General features: G+C 36.0%; 1 protein-coding gene across 1 annotated transcript; it reads left to right on the top strand.

Moving 5' to 3' along the window:
* The first annotated feature begins 1307 nt into the window (after nucleotides 1-1307).
* LOC121424845 lies at nucleotides 1308-16204 on the top strand. Its single transcript, XM_041620652.1, has 2 exons — nucleotides 1308-3234; nucleotides 15244-16204. The coding sequence occupies exons 1-2, from the start codon at nucleotides 2400-2402 to the stop codon at nucleotides 16113-16115; spliced, it is 1707 nt and encodes a 568-aa protein (XP_041476586.1). The 5' UTR covers nucleotides 1308-2399; the 3' UTR covers nucleotides 16116-16204.
* Nucleotides 16205-20697: the final 4493 nt, after the last annotated feature.

Raw genomic sequence — 20697 nt, 5'->3', positions numbered from 1 at the left:
AAATAACTTGACAGTAGAAATCACCTATTTCAAGAGAGTCTGTGAATATGAGGCAAAATCATGACAAACGGACGACCCATTGTCATTGATGGGGGCAAGCGGGGAGGGGGGGGGGGGATGGGGGATGTCCCGTACTTGTCATGGCAGGGACGTGTTACGGTCAGTTCAGCACTTCACAGAATCTGTATTTTTTGTAGAAAAAAAGATTCTGTCGAATTAATGATCTATTTCAATGAATAATATATCATTTTGACAATTTAAAAAAAGTATATTTTGATAAAAAAAATATATTAAGCACTCCTCTGATTAATTGTCTTATAAAGTTGAGCGTCATGGAGTAGCGGCTCGGACTCTCGTCTTGTAATCAGAGGGTCGTGTGTTCGAATCACACCGCGGTCTGGTGTCCTTTGGCAAGGCGTCACTCTCCTCTCCACCCAGGTATATAATGGGTACCCGGTAGGATGCTAAAGCCTATGTAGTACACTTAGCAATTGAGTCTTGGAGATCTGGATGGAATGCTCCCCAGGGAGTGGAGGAGGTTCATTACATTGTGTGTGGGTATCCGAATACCGGGGTTATTAAGCGTTATATACATGTTTATTGTTATTATTTCTACTTGTATTATTGGGTGTCACCGTGTGTGGGAAAGGGTTGTAATTTGACATCGTATGAGGAAGGAGAGGGGCGGTTAACCTGTTCATCCTGCAGTTCATTCATCCCACAATACCTCTTTCTTTTGAAACTGAGACTGAAAATTCGAAAAGAAAACAAAAATATATTCTTGTGTAAGACATGTCCCTTTACGTATTTACAAAGACGACATGGAACAAAAACCAATAAAATGTTCACATACTGTTTATTTTCCCCAGATGAGGCTTCAATTTATTTTCATTCCCTGAGTTCATCATCTCACCATTATGTAAAATTATGACGTCGTACCCCCCATCCCTTCATTTTGCTCTCTCTCTTTCTACCCAAATCATAACACACCTGCCCAATGTGCGTGTCAGGTATGCCGCAGTCCCACTGGCAAACAGACTCCAGACCGGCTAAAAGCTATAACGTTATTCCCAATGGCATACCATTAGTCGCTTTGGGATGGATCCGTTGGTGTGTGACTGTGCATCAGACTAGCTAAACCTCTATCAGCCAGAGGAAGCGTGGGACGTCGGCATGGCAACGTACAAAGGAAGCCCGGATGAGCGGTCTACCAATGCGTGTAGACTGTACGTGAGGGGAGAGAATCCTCCACCGGCACTCCTGTCGGTGCACTATCCATGACCAACTCCCATGGATCTATTGATTATAGTCAAAAGAATCGGGGTCGCAAGGGGTCCAAATCACCGATTTGTTATAATAGATGCATCCACGACGGAATTCTTTGCGTGAATGGGTCGACAACACAGCGCGAAATAATAGCACCATTCGGATCAATGTGATTAGATGTGAGGTTGACACAAAGACCTGCTGCTGATTCAACAATTGTGGCTCAAAAGCAACGATCACCCGTTAGTGAGCAATCAAGTGGTGGGCCACAAAAGGAGCTTGTTGATGACCCAAATGAGCAGTGGCTAGTGGATCCTCTTTGATGAAGGAGTAAAAGAGTTCAGTTTTTCGCCAAAAATCTCGGCAGTCAACAACTAAAATAATATTTCACCCCAAGATTCAAAGGTTTATCTCTTGCGATCGATTTACTCAAATAGAGGATAACGTTTTTCTTGTCAGAGTAGAATCTTCATTGAGCTTGGTGTACAGACCTAACAGGACACTTCCATCTGATCTGGAAAAGAAAAACTTTTACAAGTTTTCATCGATTTCTTTTTCTGGGTCGTCCCAATGGGTGAAGGTCTCTGTGGCATTGCATGGCCAGCGTCACAGGGAAGCTTTGTTTCTGCTTTCTTCGATCGATATAGATTTTCGACAAACTCGCTTCGCCTGGATGATCTGAAAGGTCGTTATCAGATCAAGGGGTAACTTTCCAAGAGACGGACATTCATCTAGTTAGCTATTCAGTATATACCCAGTAAACATATCGATAACAAAATGTGTCTTAACTTCTAAAGTTTTTTTTGGAGGGGTAAAAACCAAACTTGATGTGCGCAGAAGAAAATGAATTCTATGAACGTTGCTGGATTTATATTCAAAATAAATGTATGAGTGATGATATATTTTGCCATTTTATTCGAGCATCTCTTTATGAAGAGTTTTCAACGGCGGTATAAAACATATTTTCTACACGATGTCGTCAATGGACGCATCAACTTCTGGAACAGCTCGAAGTCAAAACTCAAGGAACCATGGAATACTATATTTGTGACTACAACATAAGGGAAGCATGGACTATGACTGGAAGTAAACTACTGGTATGCAAGTGATATGTTGACGACAATAATCTGATAATGTCTGAATCAGTTTTCAAAATGTCACCGAGGAACAGACCGGGAAGTGGTTCAACTTCGGATGGTGAACTAGGCCGCTTTAGAAAGGACTCGTCCACAGCGAGCCAACATTCGAATGATGACTTACACGATCTACCACCAATCATCGGGGCTCCAAACAGCACGGTAGCAAACCGATATGCCATGGAAAACCAGGCAAATTGCACGCAAGCCCAGGGACAGAAGGAAAACCATCATCCTGGCGGAATTTTGCCTCTGAATATTCGTTCGAACAGTTTATACGAATCTCACCAGAGCAGTCCTTCGCTGAGAAGGCGATTAAAAGTCCTAGTCAGACAAAAATCGGAACCGGATATGCTTGTCGGGAGGGATCTTGGGTTAAACAGCCCCAGGATGAGGAAGATAATCGCCCCAAGTCCTCCACCCGGAGAATCGCCGCGGTCCCAAAGCGGATCCGACTGTAACTCACCACGAATTATCCGCAAACCCAGATCCTTTCACGGATATAGCAATTCTCCGCGAACTGCCAAATCGGCGGAAAACTCGCCGATGCTCGTCCGGCGTGCCATCTCGACGGGTCCCCAATCTCCCATCTCCAGTCAACTACCAGGGGGTGAGGCCGTTGATGGAGTCCGACAAGTTCGGTCCTACTCCACTGGGTCCAGATCGGAAGTACCACTCACTGTTAAGACCTCTGGTCCTGGATCACCCTTCACCAAGAGACGGGAGGTGAACCTGAGGAAGTCAGCATCGGGCAGCCGACTTGATGCCGATTTTTTACCAGCTGTCAACGGTTCTACGGATGGGTGTGTCGCACAGGCAGTGTCTTCACAAGGTTAGTATGAAGTAACATTTAATTTAAGACCAGAGACTCGTCTCGTTAGGAACTTACGATTATGGTAACTTGTTAATATAAAGACTTGACTAACAAAATATTTATCGGAGAAATAGTAATATGATATTCGAAATCTTCCAGATATAAGGTATGGATATTAAATCCTATCCTGGAATCCCAGCTGCAATTCACTTGAATTTTATCACTATTTCACCATTAAAATCTCTCTGGAGGCGTCGCGAATGCAAATGATTGGTCTAACAGTGTGGACCTATAACAAGTATAAATGGTGAAATTTATTTACAAAAAGAAAAAGTCATCAACATGACTGATGCAACTGAATGAATTTTTAGTCAAATTTGTTTATCAAAAAACTATGACAGATGAGAACGCATCAATGATGTTACTGGTACAATTAGAGTTATCGGGAGGAGAGGGAAGGAGCACGATTTCATCTTGTTAAGAAAGTATGGCTAACATAATGAGGCGATCTGAGATCTGCGACTGAGGTCATCCATTAATTCAACTATCAATTCAATCAACGTCCTTGTCATCGTCATCAACATCATCATCGCCAACCTAATCGTCATTATCATCATCATCATTATCGTCATCGTCGTCATCATCATCATCACCACCACCACCACCATCATCATCACCATCACCACCATCATCACCACCATCATCATCATCACCACCACCACCATCATCATCACCATCACCACCATCATCACCATCGTCATCATCATCGTCATCATCATCATATTCATCATCATCATCGTCATCATCATCATCACCATCATATTTATCATTATGATCATCATCATCGTCATCACCATCATCATCATCATCACCATCATCATCATCATCATCATCACCATCATCATCATCATCTCAGCTTGACTTTCCCGACTCTCGCTCCGACTTTTGGGTTAAGGGGCAGAGCAGTCTTATGGGGGGGGGGTAGAACCTGTACTGATAACTTTCAGACATTCTTCGTTTTATTTGCTTGGAGGCATACTTTTACTTTTTTTCTTATGCGTTCTTACATCTTGTTGATTTTATTCTAAAATCTTCATAATAGTTTTATAATGGTTTTGTGTTTATTACAGTAAAAAAAATACATGTTTTTATGTGGGCTACATGTATTATAAAACATGCCCAATACAGCCCTTTTGGCTGCCATGCACTATTTTTTTTAACAAAGTAAATATAATTGAATCATCACCATCCTTTTCGATAACATTGAAAACACCATAGCAAAGAACAGGAGTTAGTTTTCACCTTGGCAAAACGTCCTGCACCGAATACAAAAAAAATGAACACGTCATAAATATACACGAATTAAACCCCAAAAGACAACAAAACCAAAGACAGTTTTCATTCAGATTTCATACGTTATAAAATAAATGTTCAACTGGTGCAAAAAGCTCTGACCTATATGTACACCACAGAATGCTTAATTATTGCCACTCATAGTTGTCCTGATACAGGTAATGGGCAATTTTACCAATCAAAACTCCTTTGCACTTCAAACTAACAATCAAACTCCCTCTTAGCGACCGAAGAGATATGTTTTCCTTCTATTATTCAAATGAAAATATTTCTCAGTGTAGATATTCGGCCATCATGGTAACGATTGATTGACCTCGAAAAGCCGAGATCGTAATGTTCCTCTGGTATTCATCGAGCTCAGAATAGCACCTGCATTTTCAGTTTACCTTAAATGGAAACAATCCCACTCTTCCGTTTTCATGCAGTTAAACAACACCTCAAAAAGTCAAGGGTTGTGGCTCCAAGGCCTAGTTGAGGAAAGGTCTAAATTCATTTTATGTGTAAATTAACCTTTCGAATTATACGATGAAATAGCAGGTGATTTTCTAAACACATAAATACTGAAATGAAAACTTATAGTGTCACCTTAATTTGATAAGTAGGGCCTGTATGATAAATTTCATTTGTATATCATGACAGTAAGATGTGAATAATAATGGTTCACTAAGAAAATTATTGTATTTGACATCGGATATAGACAGATTATATATTCAAATTTATTTACGAGATAAATCAAATTTAAGTTCGGATGGAATATTAATCTTTGGTGATGATGTCCAAATTGAAAAAAAATATAGGGTGTTGGATAAGGAAAAACCATGCGATGTGAAAACAAAAAATAATCTAGTGCATTCAAAACAAGTTCAAGAAAACTCATACTCAAACTTAAAATTATGCTAGTTATACCTTAGGCTTCAATGACGAGATTAAAAAAAAGACTTTAGTAAAAAAAAAAGAAGAAATATACAGTGCGTCCCAGAATAAACGAAACCGAGATTTAGCGATCATTTATCATAACTTAATCATAAATAGAATATACAAATGACCTACCAATTTAAAGCTTAGAATCTCCTCTTTCATCTAATATTACTTAGGTTATTTCTTATTCACGCATGAGTGAGCAAAAACAATTTGAAGAAAGGATACCAAAAACTCATTTTGCGGGGGTATCTGGGTTTCAAAAAGAAAACCACATTTCTGAAAAGTTCAATATCTGCTCTTTAATTTGGTACCTCAATTACAGAATTTGGTCAAGAAATAACAAAGTTCTGGTCATTTGAAATAAGGCTTGTATTTCCATAATTTCATGAGATAAACGTGTTTTCACCGGTTTCCCACAGAAGCTTTCGCATGGTGAACAAAAGATTTAATGCATGGCTGATCGTCAACAAAACGGAGTGTCGAGTGAGTTAGAAAGCCAGCCTGGAGAACCTCTTCATTTTATGAAATTATTGAAATTAAAGCCTTATTTCAAATGACCAGAACTTTGTTATTTCTTGACCATTTTCTGTTATTTAGGTACCAAATTAAAGAGCAGATATTGAACTTTTCAGAAATGTGGTTTTCTTTTTGAAACCCAGATACCCCCCGCCAAATGAGTTTTTGGTATCCTTTCTTCAAATTGTTTTTGCTCACTCATGCGTGAATAAGAAATAATCTAAGTAATATCAGATGAAAGAGGGGATTCTAAGCTTTAAATTGGTAGGTCATTTGTCTATTTTATTTATGATTAAGTTATGATAAATGATCGCTAAATCTCGGTTTCGTTTTTTCTGGGACGCACTGTATATTAGAACTCGATTGGTCAACCCCATTCGATGATTTATGGCCTGGCCTAACGAAGGAGAGGGGGGTTTGACACGAAGAAGCTCATAATTGTATTTGAAGTGAAATAGAACAATAAAATTAGCAAATATTGGCAACATACAGTGATTGTTACAGATATAAAAGGAAAGATTTTAGCGTTTCCGAGATTAAATTAACCTCCTGGCGTTAGTTTTCAACAGGAGGAAATCGATGTATTGTTTTGCCTCGTTTTGTAACATTTTGGAGTAAGAAACAACGCGAGAATGACGTCAATACGAGAGTTAAAAAATGGCTTTTCAGAGAGCAAAGATCTGTATCACGCACCAATTCATTAGAAATGCCCAAGGGATGAGGGATTATCTAATGCTACGGTTATCACCAACGAAGCAGAATCCAGACAGATAAAAACCATCTTGTTGTACTCAATAACAGATTGGAATAGGCTTTCTTGGTGTGACTCGTGACTTTGCCAAAAGATTCAACGAGAATATAATGATGGGACCTATATAATTCCCCAGACACTTATTTGTTAACCCCCCAGGAAAAGTACCCTTTTTCGAAGAAAACTGGGACAATAATGTATTTGCTACACCAATCTGCCCCGCAGCACTGGTCAACAAGTGAGAGTGGATCGGGAAGAAGTCAGTATTGTACATCCAATTAAGAGTAATGAATGGCAATTATATAACGTGGTAATGCAAAAATTTAACAAATGGACGATAACGAAAAAGAGGAAGGACGGATGGACGACATGAAAACATAATGCCCGCTGTGACATATTCAATGTTAAATTCAGTTCAATTAATCTATTTCAGATATTGTCTTATCAAAATATATAAAACCAAATATGAAAAATAAAAATACATGTAGGTGATACCTCAAGAAGGTGAGGCTTGTCGAGATGGGCTTAGGAATAGTACAAGATAGTAATAATTTTTCGGTCCATGATAGATTTATTTCACGATTAATGACCAGTAACTGTATTTGAATCCCGAAGAGTTGTTTTCTATAACGAGTCGGAGTCAAATTCTTCAGCTTTATAAGGTATACGTGTTAAAATGGGTTAAGCCAGATAAAAAAAAACGCTATAAGACCCTTGTAAATAAACAATGAACTCTGCATGGTTAAAGAAAGCCACTAGTGTCATTCAATGTAAAGCTAAATCAAAATTACACCAAAACCTAGACATATCTCAGTATGAATATGAATTCAAATGGTAGGTATATGACGTGTATCAGAAAGCAAAACGTCGAGATAAATAGAGCAATATTTAAGTTTGTATAAGACGAATTACTGGTTATTCAGCACTCTAAATGACCCAAGCCTTGGAAAAATAACGAGTAAACAAACCGCTTTGGAAAAATGATAATGGGTCCATTTGGTTCAGTTGGTAAATAAAAGAAAAATATTTCGATTGTTATGTTAGTTTCTCCGTTTCGCCATTAATTAGATAAGAGTCGCAATATTAGTAAGGCAATCAAAGAAAATCTCCAGGAGAATGACCAGTAACTATTCAACTTGTTTTCTTTAATGAGATTTTATGTCTCGCCTAGCTGCTCAGATCGTTTCGCTTGAAGAATATACAGGGGTGGTGCACAATAAATAGAGGACCCGAAAAGTTTAGATCATGCCAGAAGAATTTTGAAACTTAGTTAAATGAGCGTATATTGACTGTAATTCATACAACGAATAACCTAAAAAAAAAATTCCAGAAAGAGTGATGATTTATCAAGACCTGGCTGAAATGGATGAAAGCGAATTTATTTCATAATATTCGTTTCATAAAGTTGATATTAACAGATCCACCTGTGAATGAGGCCCAAGAGCAGCTGTTAATTATCCACATATGAAAAACAGGAAGTGTTACCGATTTCTTTATGATTACTGTCTCCATTTGTATTTTCTTACACAATTCTTTTATTCTTCAAGCAATATAAAGTCGTTGGTTCTGTTGTTGTAGTTTGTCGAAACAGAACGACAGAAAGTCTTTGGGAAGATAGCTTTGCAGTTTTTGCATCCCTTAAAAGTCGGGTTTAGTAAGATAATTCATTATGCTCCAAAAGCCACAAAAATATATATTGATTTTTCTTAAAATCATGTTGAAAATGAATTTGTTTCATGTAGAAGTAGAAGAGAGTCTAACTGAAAATTAAATGTTTTTTTTTTAATTTTTACTGAATAGACTAATTAGGTTGCATCATCAGCCAATCATGATCAATTACGGTGCTTCTAAAGAAAAATGCATGAGGTTCGAAGAACGCTGTTGAGTCGCTTCTTATATCGATTTATGATAAGACCTTTTTGGGTAATTGTAATCAAACTGTGTAGTGCAATGACCTTAAATTACCCGAAATGATCGTTATTTTTTTTCTTTTTTCTCTAAGCAGATAAAATACTAAAGGTATACAGTAGTTGTTTAAAATCACAGTTTCTTACATCAGGAAGAAATGTACATATGTGTTTGTATTACTTGAGTATTTAGTACTTTGATTATGTATTTTGTTAGGGTCAATAACTCGAAAGGTATTTCATGTTAATCTGCCGGTGTATATACTCTTTACTTGCCCAAGTTGTTTTTACATGTTTAGTCTGGTTAGATAATGATGCGGATAGTACCAATAATAATATTACCACCACCACTACTACTACTACTACTACTATTACTACTACTATTACTATACTATAAATCACGAGTCTCGCGTTTCTATCTTTAAATTTGTTGGAAATATACGGTGATATTAAACACGTTAAACACAATTCTCTACTCTTAATAGATGGTATTTTTCGTCCCTTTGCAGTCTTTGAATTCTCTTTTGTATAGATTCTGTATAGTTCGATCTTAAACATGTTAAAGGTATGAATGAATGTAACTCAGCGAATCATCAACTTTGAAGACGGCCGAAGAAAGCCACAAGAAGGCCGCCATTGTAGGTCTACCAAATAATTCAATATTCAAAATGATAAAAAGTATTACTCCATCAATGTCTTGCTTTAGTTTCAAGATCCGAAGAAAGGCCAGTAATTGCAGTATCATAATGCCCTGCTTTGATCTTTTGTCAAGTCCAACCTTAAGACCAAATGCTGTGGATATAAATAGTTTTCTTAAAACCCTTTTCAATCGGCACGATCAATACCTAAAAAGTGAATCGTTGGAGATAAGAATAAGGATAGGCTTGAGAGCAGTGAGGATTATCATTGAGTCATTTGCAAAGAAACTTATCTCGAGTTCAATACGATCATAGACTTGACAATGAGGTTTAATGCTGTTCACTTAGGGAACTCTTCTTTTCAGCGACAACAATGGTCTTTATTCTGCGTCACCCTTCTTAAAGCGATGTCTTCTGGACCTTGCAGTTCAGATCTATAGGTCTTAGTACGATTACAGCTACGACCATTCATCGATGCTAAGAAGTGATCAACAGTTCTCTAAATCTTCAATGACTGTTTTCACGTAATAGCTGAAGCATTCTTTAGTCCTTTGTCTCGATCAACAACATACTCCCGACTCTATTTCGCCTGCAAACTGTGCTGTACATGTCTTTACAAACAATAGAAACATTGGAGATTGAAGGTGTATCACACAAATTCATCGAATTATTTCATCAAGGTGTCAGGAATATATTAAACTGGGAAATTCATTAGACCACTTCCAACTATTAAAACTAGAATGTGTAGGTCAAAAGAAGCATCTGTCATACAATTGGTTAGGTTACTATATGAACATGGGACAAAGTTTCAAACAAGTCGGATGTTAAGAAAATCGGCAACTTCTATGTCTCTCTGAACATTGTACACCTACTTCGAGCTATAAATAATTTATTTTATCTACCCATTATTACAACAATGAACCATATCCTTTCCGACATAATTTCACAATGCATTTGGTCTGATTATTGAAAAAAGATGGTTCTTTAAAAATTATACAAACTATTTAATGCTTTGTTATGTCAAATACCTGAAGAGTAGTAAGTAGTAGGCCTATATCACAGAAAGAAATGATAATGACACTCGTCCTAAAAACAAAGACAAATCTGTATGACGCTCGTCTTCTGAAGATGTGAATATATTATAGACGATTTACAAATACACTCCAACCTGAGTATAACCCCTCACATATACATGCACCAACCCATACCACACACTCTCAGATTACTTTTTAACAAACTGAAATTTGTTTGCTTAAAAAAATTTTTAACAACAGTTGGTAGATTCATATTTTAACCAACTTATAGGTCGGTCTTAAAATCTGTCTAAGAATTCATTTATCCTTACACAAACAAAATGATTGCTTTTTGTATATCCATGTCTTTGAATCGTTTGTTTAAACTAATTCTTTTAACAAGAACAACAACAACAAACTTAAAACAGAAAATGACACTCGACTTGTTCTGGTTTCTCGTCATTGAGTAATGATCATCTAAATACGAAAAGAAAAAAAAATCCTCCCATTTTCTGGTTTGTTTAATGACACAATGTTTTATTGTGCCAGTTTTAATCATTATTTATTAACATATGCCTTGGCGTAAACCATGCATTATGTTCAATTTAGAAACACTGTCATTAATTTTTGGCTAATAAAAGTTTGAACATTTTTTTTCTTTAAATTAACTCCCCCCATGAACACTATTTCGAGTTTAATTGAGCTTATAATAATGATTGATTACATACTTATGTGAAACACACTACATGATTGTGAATACTATTTCCAAACTAATTCAGAAAAAATGAGAGCTATTCTCATTAAAATGATATTGACTTCATTATGATGGGGATGAAAAAGACAATAGAGAAGAGCTTGTCCAAAATCTCAAGAAATCGATATATAAATGCTTTCACCACTTTGTTAATTATTCTGTGACGTAAAATGATGTTGACCTCTTGTGATATAGATTACAGATCTAGATCAGTAATCCCTTTCCAAGTACATATACATGTTTTAAGTTTCTCTTTCTCTAAAAGCGACAAAATAAATGGCAGGAACTCATACAGCGCTGTTAACATGATTTAGACTGAGACGATGTTACAGAAATAGTGATTATTTAGTATAAAAAGACAAATACATATATACGTCGTTTAGATTAAGAAAGAAATTGTGATTTTGATAAAATGCCTAGTATAAGCTTGTCAATGTAAGTAAATATATATCTGATTTCTATTAACATTTTCAAATGAAAAAGAAGTAATATAAACTTATTAGACCTGATGAGGGGATTTATTTGGACGAAAATAGACGGTTTCATTTTTGGACGGATGCCACGTTTTTACCATGTCAGTTGCAATTATTGTTCATTAACTCCTTACACTTTTCTTGCTAATTATCGATTGAAGTCGAACATACAAGAAACAGCGAGACAACAGATTCGAGAATGAAGCTCGGATGTAAATTGAATATACAACATCACGAAATCAATAACAAAATAGGAATAGATGACACCATAATAATGAGCTAGAATCTTCTTAATTCTCTTCAGTGGTATTAGTTTTCGCAGTAATGCTAAACAGAACTTTTATCACATCCTGGGCTCCGTAACATAAATATTAGCGATCAATCGCTAAATGAACTGACCAATCAATATCAATGTTACACGCGCATTAGGTTTAAAATACTAAGCAGGGACCAATCAGCGCGGTTCTTTAAAATTTGCAATTCATCGCAAACCTTTGTAATTGAATTTTTACTCAGTGATTGGAAATCTCTGCTACAATAAATATCACTTTGAATATGCAACCAACGTGACCAAATAGTATTTTAAACGATTATTTTAAATACATTACATAAATGAATCATTTACGTCAAAATATTAAAACCAAGAACATGACGAACGAATAAAGATTAATCTCCAACACAACCAGAAAAACCTCTTTTCAACTTCACTTTTGGCGATGAAACAACAATATAACAATTGTCAGGTCTTTATTATTAGTAATATATGTTATACGTGTTATATATCTTAACAAACGAAGTCATCACATTTAAAATATTCACAAAATAATTCATCATGATTCATAATGACAACAAAACCATAAAGCATAAAATAAATTTATACACAAAGATTACAAAATTAATGAAATAACTTATATACTACATTAATAATAAAAAACAAAAAAAACAAGAGAGTGATATCGCTACCATGTGATGCAAATGAATAGAGTACATGTAAGTTATACCTGCTAATTATAATCATTAGTAGACCGTGCATTTCTACTTTTTCAAATATAGCGAATTCATTTTTTTTAAGTATTTGAAGTATATAGCGAATTGAAAATGGCGGGAGAGGCGTGTTTTCCCACCACCACTCAAAACGAGTTCAACATAGTAAATGTATTGAAAATGCCGGTCAAATCACAATGAACAGCTGGGAGGTCTTCGTCGAAAATTGATAAACCGAGACAGCAGATCGTGCCAAGTTTCGGAGATGGTGAAAAAGATGGCAAATATGCCGTTTGTCTATAGAGTCCAGGAGTGGACGAAACTGCTGTTTTGATTGATTCATCAATTTTTTGATAGAGATGTCTTGGTTGTCAAGGGCAGTTCACAATACATTTTCTATGTTCTTGAACGCGTTTTGCGTCGCCGTCACGAAAACTCCCTCATACGAGAATATTCATACCGCTTTTCAGAGAAACTTGCCCCATTATGTTACACATTCGATCAGAAGCAGGCATGTTTCTATTGTAACATGGTGCCAACGATTGACAAGGAATAAAAAGCATTCGTGACATCGATCCACTCTTAAACAATCCAAACTCTGCACGCGTCGTGAACTCAAACAAAAGAATTGGTTTTATTTTGAAACATCTCCCCCCACACAGCGTCTAGACTCAGATATCATTGGACAGAATCGATTAGTTATAAAACACGAGGTTGTACGTGATGTTTATGTTATGGGTGGGGGATTCTGTACGTGTCACATGCATGAGCAATGGTAATAACAGTCGAAATGAATATAAAATACGGTGTTATACTAAATTTGTTATACTAAATCATCATATTTGTTATACTAAATCACACCAGTGGACATATCATCTGATATTTCGAAATCAATGTTACGGTCACGAATACCTCTTCGAACACTGCAGGCCTACCAACGTTTTATACCAGTTATTGCTTTTGTACGGTGTTCGTAAAGCATGTGTTACACCGTAACCGAATGAAATGCGAATCCTCCCGAATACATGTATTCGGATGGTTCCGGAAGTATTCTCTTCTCCCTCCGCGAATGCGAGAAAATTCGGGAGGGAGTCGGGAACATTCGAAATCCACCGAAACCATCCGAATCAGGCCGTATTCGGGCAGAATCGGTCCAAATTTATTTGGGAAAATTCGGTTTTGGTGTAACCCGGCTCGGCCGAAACATAACTTTACTTTCGCGCTCTTCTTTTCGTCCTTATAGTTTCTTCTCACTGGAGCCTGTTGCATGAAAGTAACTTTTATGGTAACCTAATACACTGTTAGAAAATTTATCCTTAAAATAAGTTCCTGCAGCAGAGTCTCGAGAACACCTGCAATCTTACCAGATTGCGTAAACTTACAGGAAATTGGTATTTGGTGTATGGAATTTTACAAATTTCCTTGAATAAAACACCATTTTCCCCTTTTTAAACAGACCTGTTCTGTTAAATTGCAGACAAATTCCTGTTTTATGAATTTACAGAATGATTCTGTTATTGCTTTCTGCAAAATCTTTTCTTTTTTGGGGGGTAAAATCACGTGTTTTAACAGTGTACCATTCAATGATAAATTCCATGAAATCCTTGATTCTGAATGGCTATAAAATTGAGCATTTTTACCATGGTAGTTTCCATTGGATAGCAAAGTTACAATATTAGTAACATTTATGCTACGGAGCCAGGGGCCGTTTCATAAAGCTGTTCGTAAGCTAAGGGTGATTTTAAGAACTACTGGTGATCATTTCTTAATATTTACCTTTAAATTTAAATTCTTAAAGTTGCTCTTAAAGGTATTGTTTAACTTTGTGAGCAGCCGATTTAAAAAATTCTCAAACCAAACATGTGTACAAGTGCATGTATTAGAACTAATAAACCCTGAAAACAACCATTATTGAGAATGAAAAGCTAAAAGTACAAGGCAAACCCCGATTTTGTAAATAGGCGTCTTATAGACGCCTAAATAGTACACATAAGTGTATAAGATGAAATTCAGATGGTGTTTCCGGTCACTTTATATTCCAATTTTTTTAAGCACTAAATAATTATTTTCGAACGCAATTTTTTCTGGGCTTCATTTTTGTAACATATCACAGACACAGGTGACAAGTGTGATCTTCTAGCTCAGATTTTTTAAAAGCAAAACCAATGTTAACCAATCACTTTAACCTACGAACAGCCTTATGAAACACCCGTCTGATTTATCACCCTTTCTTTATCTCTCTCCCGGCTCTCCAAGACCTCCTTTCTAACTCATCATAGAGCATTTATTTGTTCTTCTCTCATTCTTTCTCTTTGTCTATATATGACTTTGAATTAAATGGAACGTTTTTTTTAAATAAAATAATTAAATGCAACAGCCGCCTGATGAAGACTGAGCTTTTTTATGACCATCGAAACACATATTAAAATAACACATTGATAGAAGAAGGAATTTATTCAAATGATAATAATACTAACCTTATATCATGTATATTATCAGTTATCTCTTTGGAAGTGGCTTGTTATAGAGCCTGCTTCGACATGGCCTCAGAAAGACTCACATTAGACATGTCGTGATTTAGCCTACATTTGTTAGGATTGGCTAATTACTGCATTTAATGTTGCTTTCGATTTTGGAATGCTGAATAAACAAAACCTGGTTGTAATGCCATGAATCTAATATATCGTTCTCCTTTTTTATATAAATATATCCTACAGAGTCTCGAAGATCATTTCCCAGTGATGATGACACTCCCGGATACATCTCAATGGAAACCGTCCAAGATATCCTCTACGAACATGTATCAACAGAGGACAGATACAGTCACACCAGAGGTCCGCACTCTTCCCGCAAACACCAACAAACCCTTCAACCGCAACACGATACACAACAACACCTGAAACAAGAAGGTTACCATCAACACCATCATCACCACCACCACCATCATCCGCAGCAACCACCTCAGCCTCATCCTCCTCATCAAATGCCGAATGGCTGGGTCGAAAAGAGTGCCTTTGCAGACTGCAGCCCGCCCCCTACGAATTCCCCTACAAGAGAGTTGGACAATCAAGAGCACCCGGAAGCCATGCGCGAAGCCTTCAATAACAGTTACAGCAGCGGGAGCACAGAAAGGTCAAAGTACGAGGAACTGTCGAGCGAAGACAAACGTCATGGTAATAGTCTCTACGATATCGAAGAAGCACGCGAGCAGGTTGATGATGTCCCCGACAACGTCGAAGAGGCTGATAACAATAAAAGCGACTTGCAAACACCACCCGTAGCTGAAGGAAACGCGGAGGAAAGCAAGATCGGTGATGCCAAAGAAAAAGAACCGTCTGTGAATGGACAAAATGGCTATGCCGACGTCGATGGTGCCGGGGAAGAAGAGGAAGATCCGGGAGAGAGCGGCAATGAGGAGGAGGAGGATGAAGACGACTTCAGCGATGATAGTTACGAGGAAAGTGTGCCGGAATATCAGAAAGCACCGCTCTCGACTAAACTAAGGATTAAAAACTGGCTGGCCGGTTTAGAAAATTCCAGTAATGAGAGTTCTTCGCGTATTGATAGATTCTTGCCAGAAATCATGTGACCTGTGTGTCCTCATGTTTTATATTTTACTTAAAGGACAAGTCCACCCCAACGAAATGTTGATTTGAATAAAATGAGAAAAATCCAATAAGTATGAAAATGAAAATTTCATCAAAATCTGATGTAAAATAAGAAAGTTATGACATTTTCAAGTTTCGCTTAATTTTACGAAACAGTTATGTTCACATCCTCGTTGGTATGCAAATGAGGGGACTGATGACATCACTCACTCACTATTTCTTTTGTATTTTATTAAGATTATGAAAAATGAAATATTCCGATTTTCTTCCCGTTGTCCTGTGAAATGAAGTTTTATTCCTCCCTGAGCATTTGGTATTACCATTATTTTAACAATTTGTAAAAATTGAAATACTGTTTAATTCAAACAATAAAAAACAAAAGAAATAGTGAGCGAGGAACATCATCGACTCTAACATTTGTATTTCACCAAGTTGTGCATATCTCTGTTATGTGAAAAATATGCGCGATTCTTTAATTTTGTCGTAATTTTCTTATTTCATAACCGATTTTGATGAAATATTAAGCGTTATGCTTTTTTCTCAATTGATTAAAATAACATTTTTCTGGGAGTTGACTTGACCTTTAACAATTTTGATGTTGAATTTTCTCATTTTGAGGCTTTTAGTTCCATCGTCTTCCGTTAGTTATCACGAATGTTTAAAATGTAAAGAATTGCTACTCTAATTTCTATTAGCATCATTTTCGGCTTCATCTTTTAATTTGCTATCATAATTGTGATTGTCATTATAACATTGAAACTATTATTATAATGATAGTCATAATTGTAATAATATTTTTTTGATGATAATGACAGTATTATTGTTATTTTTTTATTAATTTGATGATGGGATTAATCTTGTCTTTTGTGTTTTGGGACTGTAACTCCAGTCTGACTCATGTTAGAGGTTAATTTTTCTGTGTTTAATACTACATAATCTTGCTAAAGTGATCTAACAGCGCATACTATTTTCAATCTTGTTAAAAATACGATACCTATAAGATTATTTCTTGGGGAAGTGATTTTGGAAATCTCCTGTCCTCATTCCACATAGTAGTCAAGAATAAATATTGGAGGATTATTGAATATGATCAGTTATTGGTGCACCGAAAATCTGGTGAATACCCCCCCCCCCAAAAAAGGGAGTATCTTACAGCATTACACCTTTTCAACTGCATTCGAGTTATCTAGGAAATTGACCAATAGGGCAACGTAAAAAATACAAATTCTTTTGGTGACATATATTCCACGAAAGTCTGACATTTTTATATATTAATGCATTTTTAATCATATTGCTTAGTGTGTGTGGTTTTTAAAAGATTTTCTATCCATTTTCTTTGACCAGTAAAGTTGCACATATTTGTGAACCAGACTTTTTTCCTTTTTAATTGGCTATTTCTGAGGTAATTGCTTTCAATTTAGAGCATCCCTTTCTTATTGAACCAATTCACTTCTATACGAAGTGTACCGGTCACATCGTTCACAAAATAAATACTTTTAAACAACTTTATATATACTTATACGTTGTATCTAATAATTGTTACAGGGGCCGCGGAACGGTTTTCAAGGTGGAGGGGGGGGGGGGGGGCTGACCATGCAAAAAATCACAATCCTAAGATACTTTTTACGTTTTGTACACGGCTTTGGAAAAAAAAGTGGGGACTGAAGCCCTCCCACCCCCCCCCCCCCCCCCCCGCTTCCACGGCCCTTGTGTTATACAGAATTAATATCTTTTCATACAGAAAATATACGTACTTTTACAAGTCTTAATCGAGAGCCACATTATAGTTTATGTTATAAAGAAAGTCATAGTCATTATATAAATGGATTTATCCTATATCGGGTACCTGTTTATTTCTTTTTTTCTCTCTTATTCAAACTTGCCTCGCTGCTACATTTTATGAAACTTTTACCTTTATATTATATGTTTTCCTTAGAGAGTTTACGACATGTGAGTCCGAATTGGCGGATTTGAATTTTGTTTTTCAGATATTACTTTTCTGTCAGAAACAATGCTGATTTTAAAGCTTTGTTGATTTGTAAATTGTAAAACTTGATATTGATTATCATAAAATGGTTTATTCTAATAGTATTCAGAGTGAAAGTGGATTCAAATATATGATATATATATTATGAGCGATAACTGCGAGTTTTAATGTAATTTGATTCTTGTTGTCATATATTATTATTGTTATGTGAGCGATGTTATTGTTGTATAAATGAGGGTGTTTGCGCGGGTGTGTGTGTGTGTGTGTGTGTGTGTGGGTGGGTTGGTGGATGTATGGGTGTGGGCTGTTGTCATGTGGAATTGAATCTGATCATATAGGCGTCAGAAGCGGGGGCAGTGGGGGCACTTGCCCCTCCACAAAAATATTATATTTGCCCCCCTATAAAAGTGAGAAAATAATTATTTAAATACAAAAGAAACAACGAAGGCACTTTTCTAATATTGTCTTTTTTTAGCTGAAAAGTACTGTGAAAAAGTTACAATTTTATACATTACAATTAATTAAATGGTAGCCCCAAGTTCAGGTGAAAACATACCTGTGGAAAGCCCATTAATTTTCCTTTTCTTCAAAGTTTATTTGCAATATAATAACATATTTACTCATTCGCAGTTAATTTTAGCTATGTTTTTATTCCCAGGAAATTTGCTCTATAAATGCGAGTTTATATTTCATTTTACACAAAGTCATAGACGAATCAAGGGGGAGGGGGGACGAAGCGGCCACCCCTATATTGGTGGCTCAAAAAGGGAAGGAGAGTAGAAAAGGAGAAAGAAGAGGGGGGAAGAAAAATTGAATTAAATAAGGGGAGAGGAATAAGTGGAAAATGGAAAACTCTCAGATCATTATAGAAATTACACTCGCGCTTCGTGCTCGCAATTTTGCATGGTGAGAAAGTAAATGGTATATTCAAAAGGGTAACATGGGGCTTAAAATATCCTGTTCTCAACTCGAAATGCACATTTTTTTCTGCTCATAATTCGAGTGTTCTTATTTTTTTTAGCGAGATACGCACCCTGTTCATGATTACAAAAAAATCTTATTAAAGGTGAAGTCTTTGAAATGTCATCATAACTAAGAAGCATATGAAGCTAGTTCATGAAACTTAAACATAAGGGTGATGAAGTATCACTGATTATTATGCACAAGTTTCAAGTCACAGGGCCAAGGTCAAAATTCATTAAGTGTCAAATGAATGAACTTTGACCATGTTTTGATTACCAGCATTGAAATATTTACCAATGTTAATTTAGTAGATGTCATGATAACTTTGAAAGTATATAGAACAAGTTCATGAAACTTGGACATTCAGATCAACAAAGTATCACTGATCGTCTTGCATGGGTTTAAGGTCACATGATTTTGAACTTTGACCATGTTGGGGGTATTTTTTGAAATTTCATCTTAGCTTGGAAAGTTTATGGATCTGGTTCATGAAACGAGGGCATAAGCGTAACCAAGTATCACTCATCTTCTTTCACGAGTTTTTGATTACATGACCAAGGTCAAAGTTCATGTAGAGTTACATAAATTTGACCACGTTTGGGGTATTTTGTTTTAATGTATTCATAACTTTGGAAGTAAATGCATCTATTACATGAAACTTGGACATAAGGGTAATCAGGTATCACTGATCACTTTTCATCAGTCTCATGTCACATGAACAAGGTCAAAGGTAATATCGGATCAATGAAATTAATATTTTATTATCACATGAATGTTTTTTTTAACAATTATTCATCTTCGTTGTTTTCACAAAGTCAGCTTTCATGCTATATTGAATCGCATAATTCACACGAGACTGTAATAAGCGCTCCACTTGTTTAAAAGATTTTTTTTTTTTTAATATTGATAGATCAATCACCATTATCACTGTCATCATCATGATCATCGTCATAACAATCATGATCATGATCATTTTCATCATCATCATCATCACCATCATCATCATCATCATCATCATAATCAACATCATCATCACCATCATCATCATCATCATCATCATCACAATCATCATCATCGTCATCACCATCCTCATCATCATCGATCATCACCGTCATCATCATTTTCATCATCATTATCATTATCATCATCATAATCATCTCCATTATCACCACTACCATCATATCATCATCATCATCCACATCCCATTCATTTATCTCATTTTCATCACATATAATTCATAATTTACCTATTTGTACATGTAATGTTTCCAAAGGACATGACAACAGAAAAAAAATAGAAAAATCTCCAAGTAATTTTTTATTAAAAAAAAGAAATACTATTTTATTTACATTTGCATTAAATTATGATTTATACAAAAAAATCTTTTTTGTTCAATTGCTAAATTATTTCCAACTTCTCATTTTTAATTTCTGTCATGATTTCCATGTTAGTCACCCATATTGGCATTTCACCTGAAGAAAAGTAAGCTATTATGAAAGGGCCCGGAGCCCATTGCAAAAAAAAACAAGATATATATTGCCATCCAGTGGTAACTTTCATGAAATCATTGATTTTGATTGGTTGTTAAGCATCGTTATCATGGTAGTTACCAT

Source organism: Lytechinus variegatus, chromosome 12 (genome assembly GCF_018143015.1).
Source record: "Lytechinus variegatus isolate NC3 chromosome 12, Lvar_3.0, whole genome shotgun sequence".
NCBI lineage: Eukaryota > Metazoa > Echinodermata > Echinoidea > Temnopleuroida > Toxopneustidae > Lytechinus > Lytechinus variegatus.
Note: the sequence above shows the minus strand (reverse complement) of the source record. Positions and strands in the feature narration are given on the sequence as shown.

Coding starts and splice junctions, on each gene's coding strand:
- LOC121424845 (XM_041620652.1), top strand. CDS start 2,400: ATGTCTGAATCAGTTTTCAAAATGTCACCGAGGAACAGACCGGGAAGT. Junction 3,235..15,243: donor ACAGGCAGTGTCTTCACAAG/GTTAGTATGAAG, acceptor TATATCCTACAG/AGTCTCGAAGATCATTTCCC.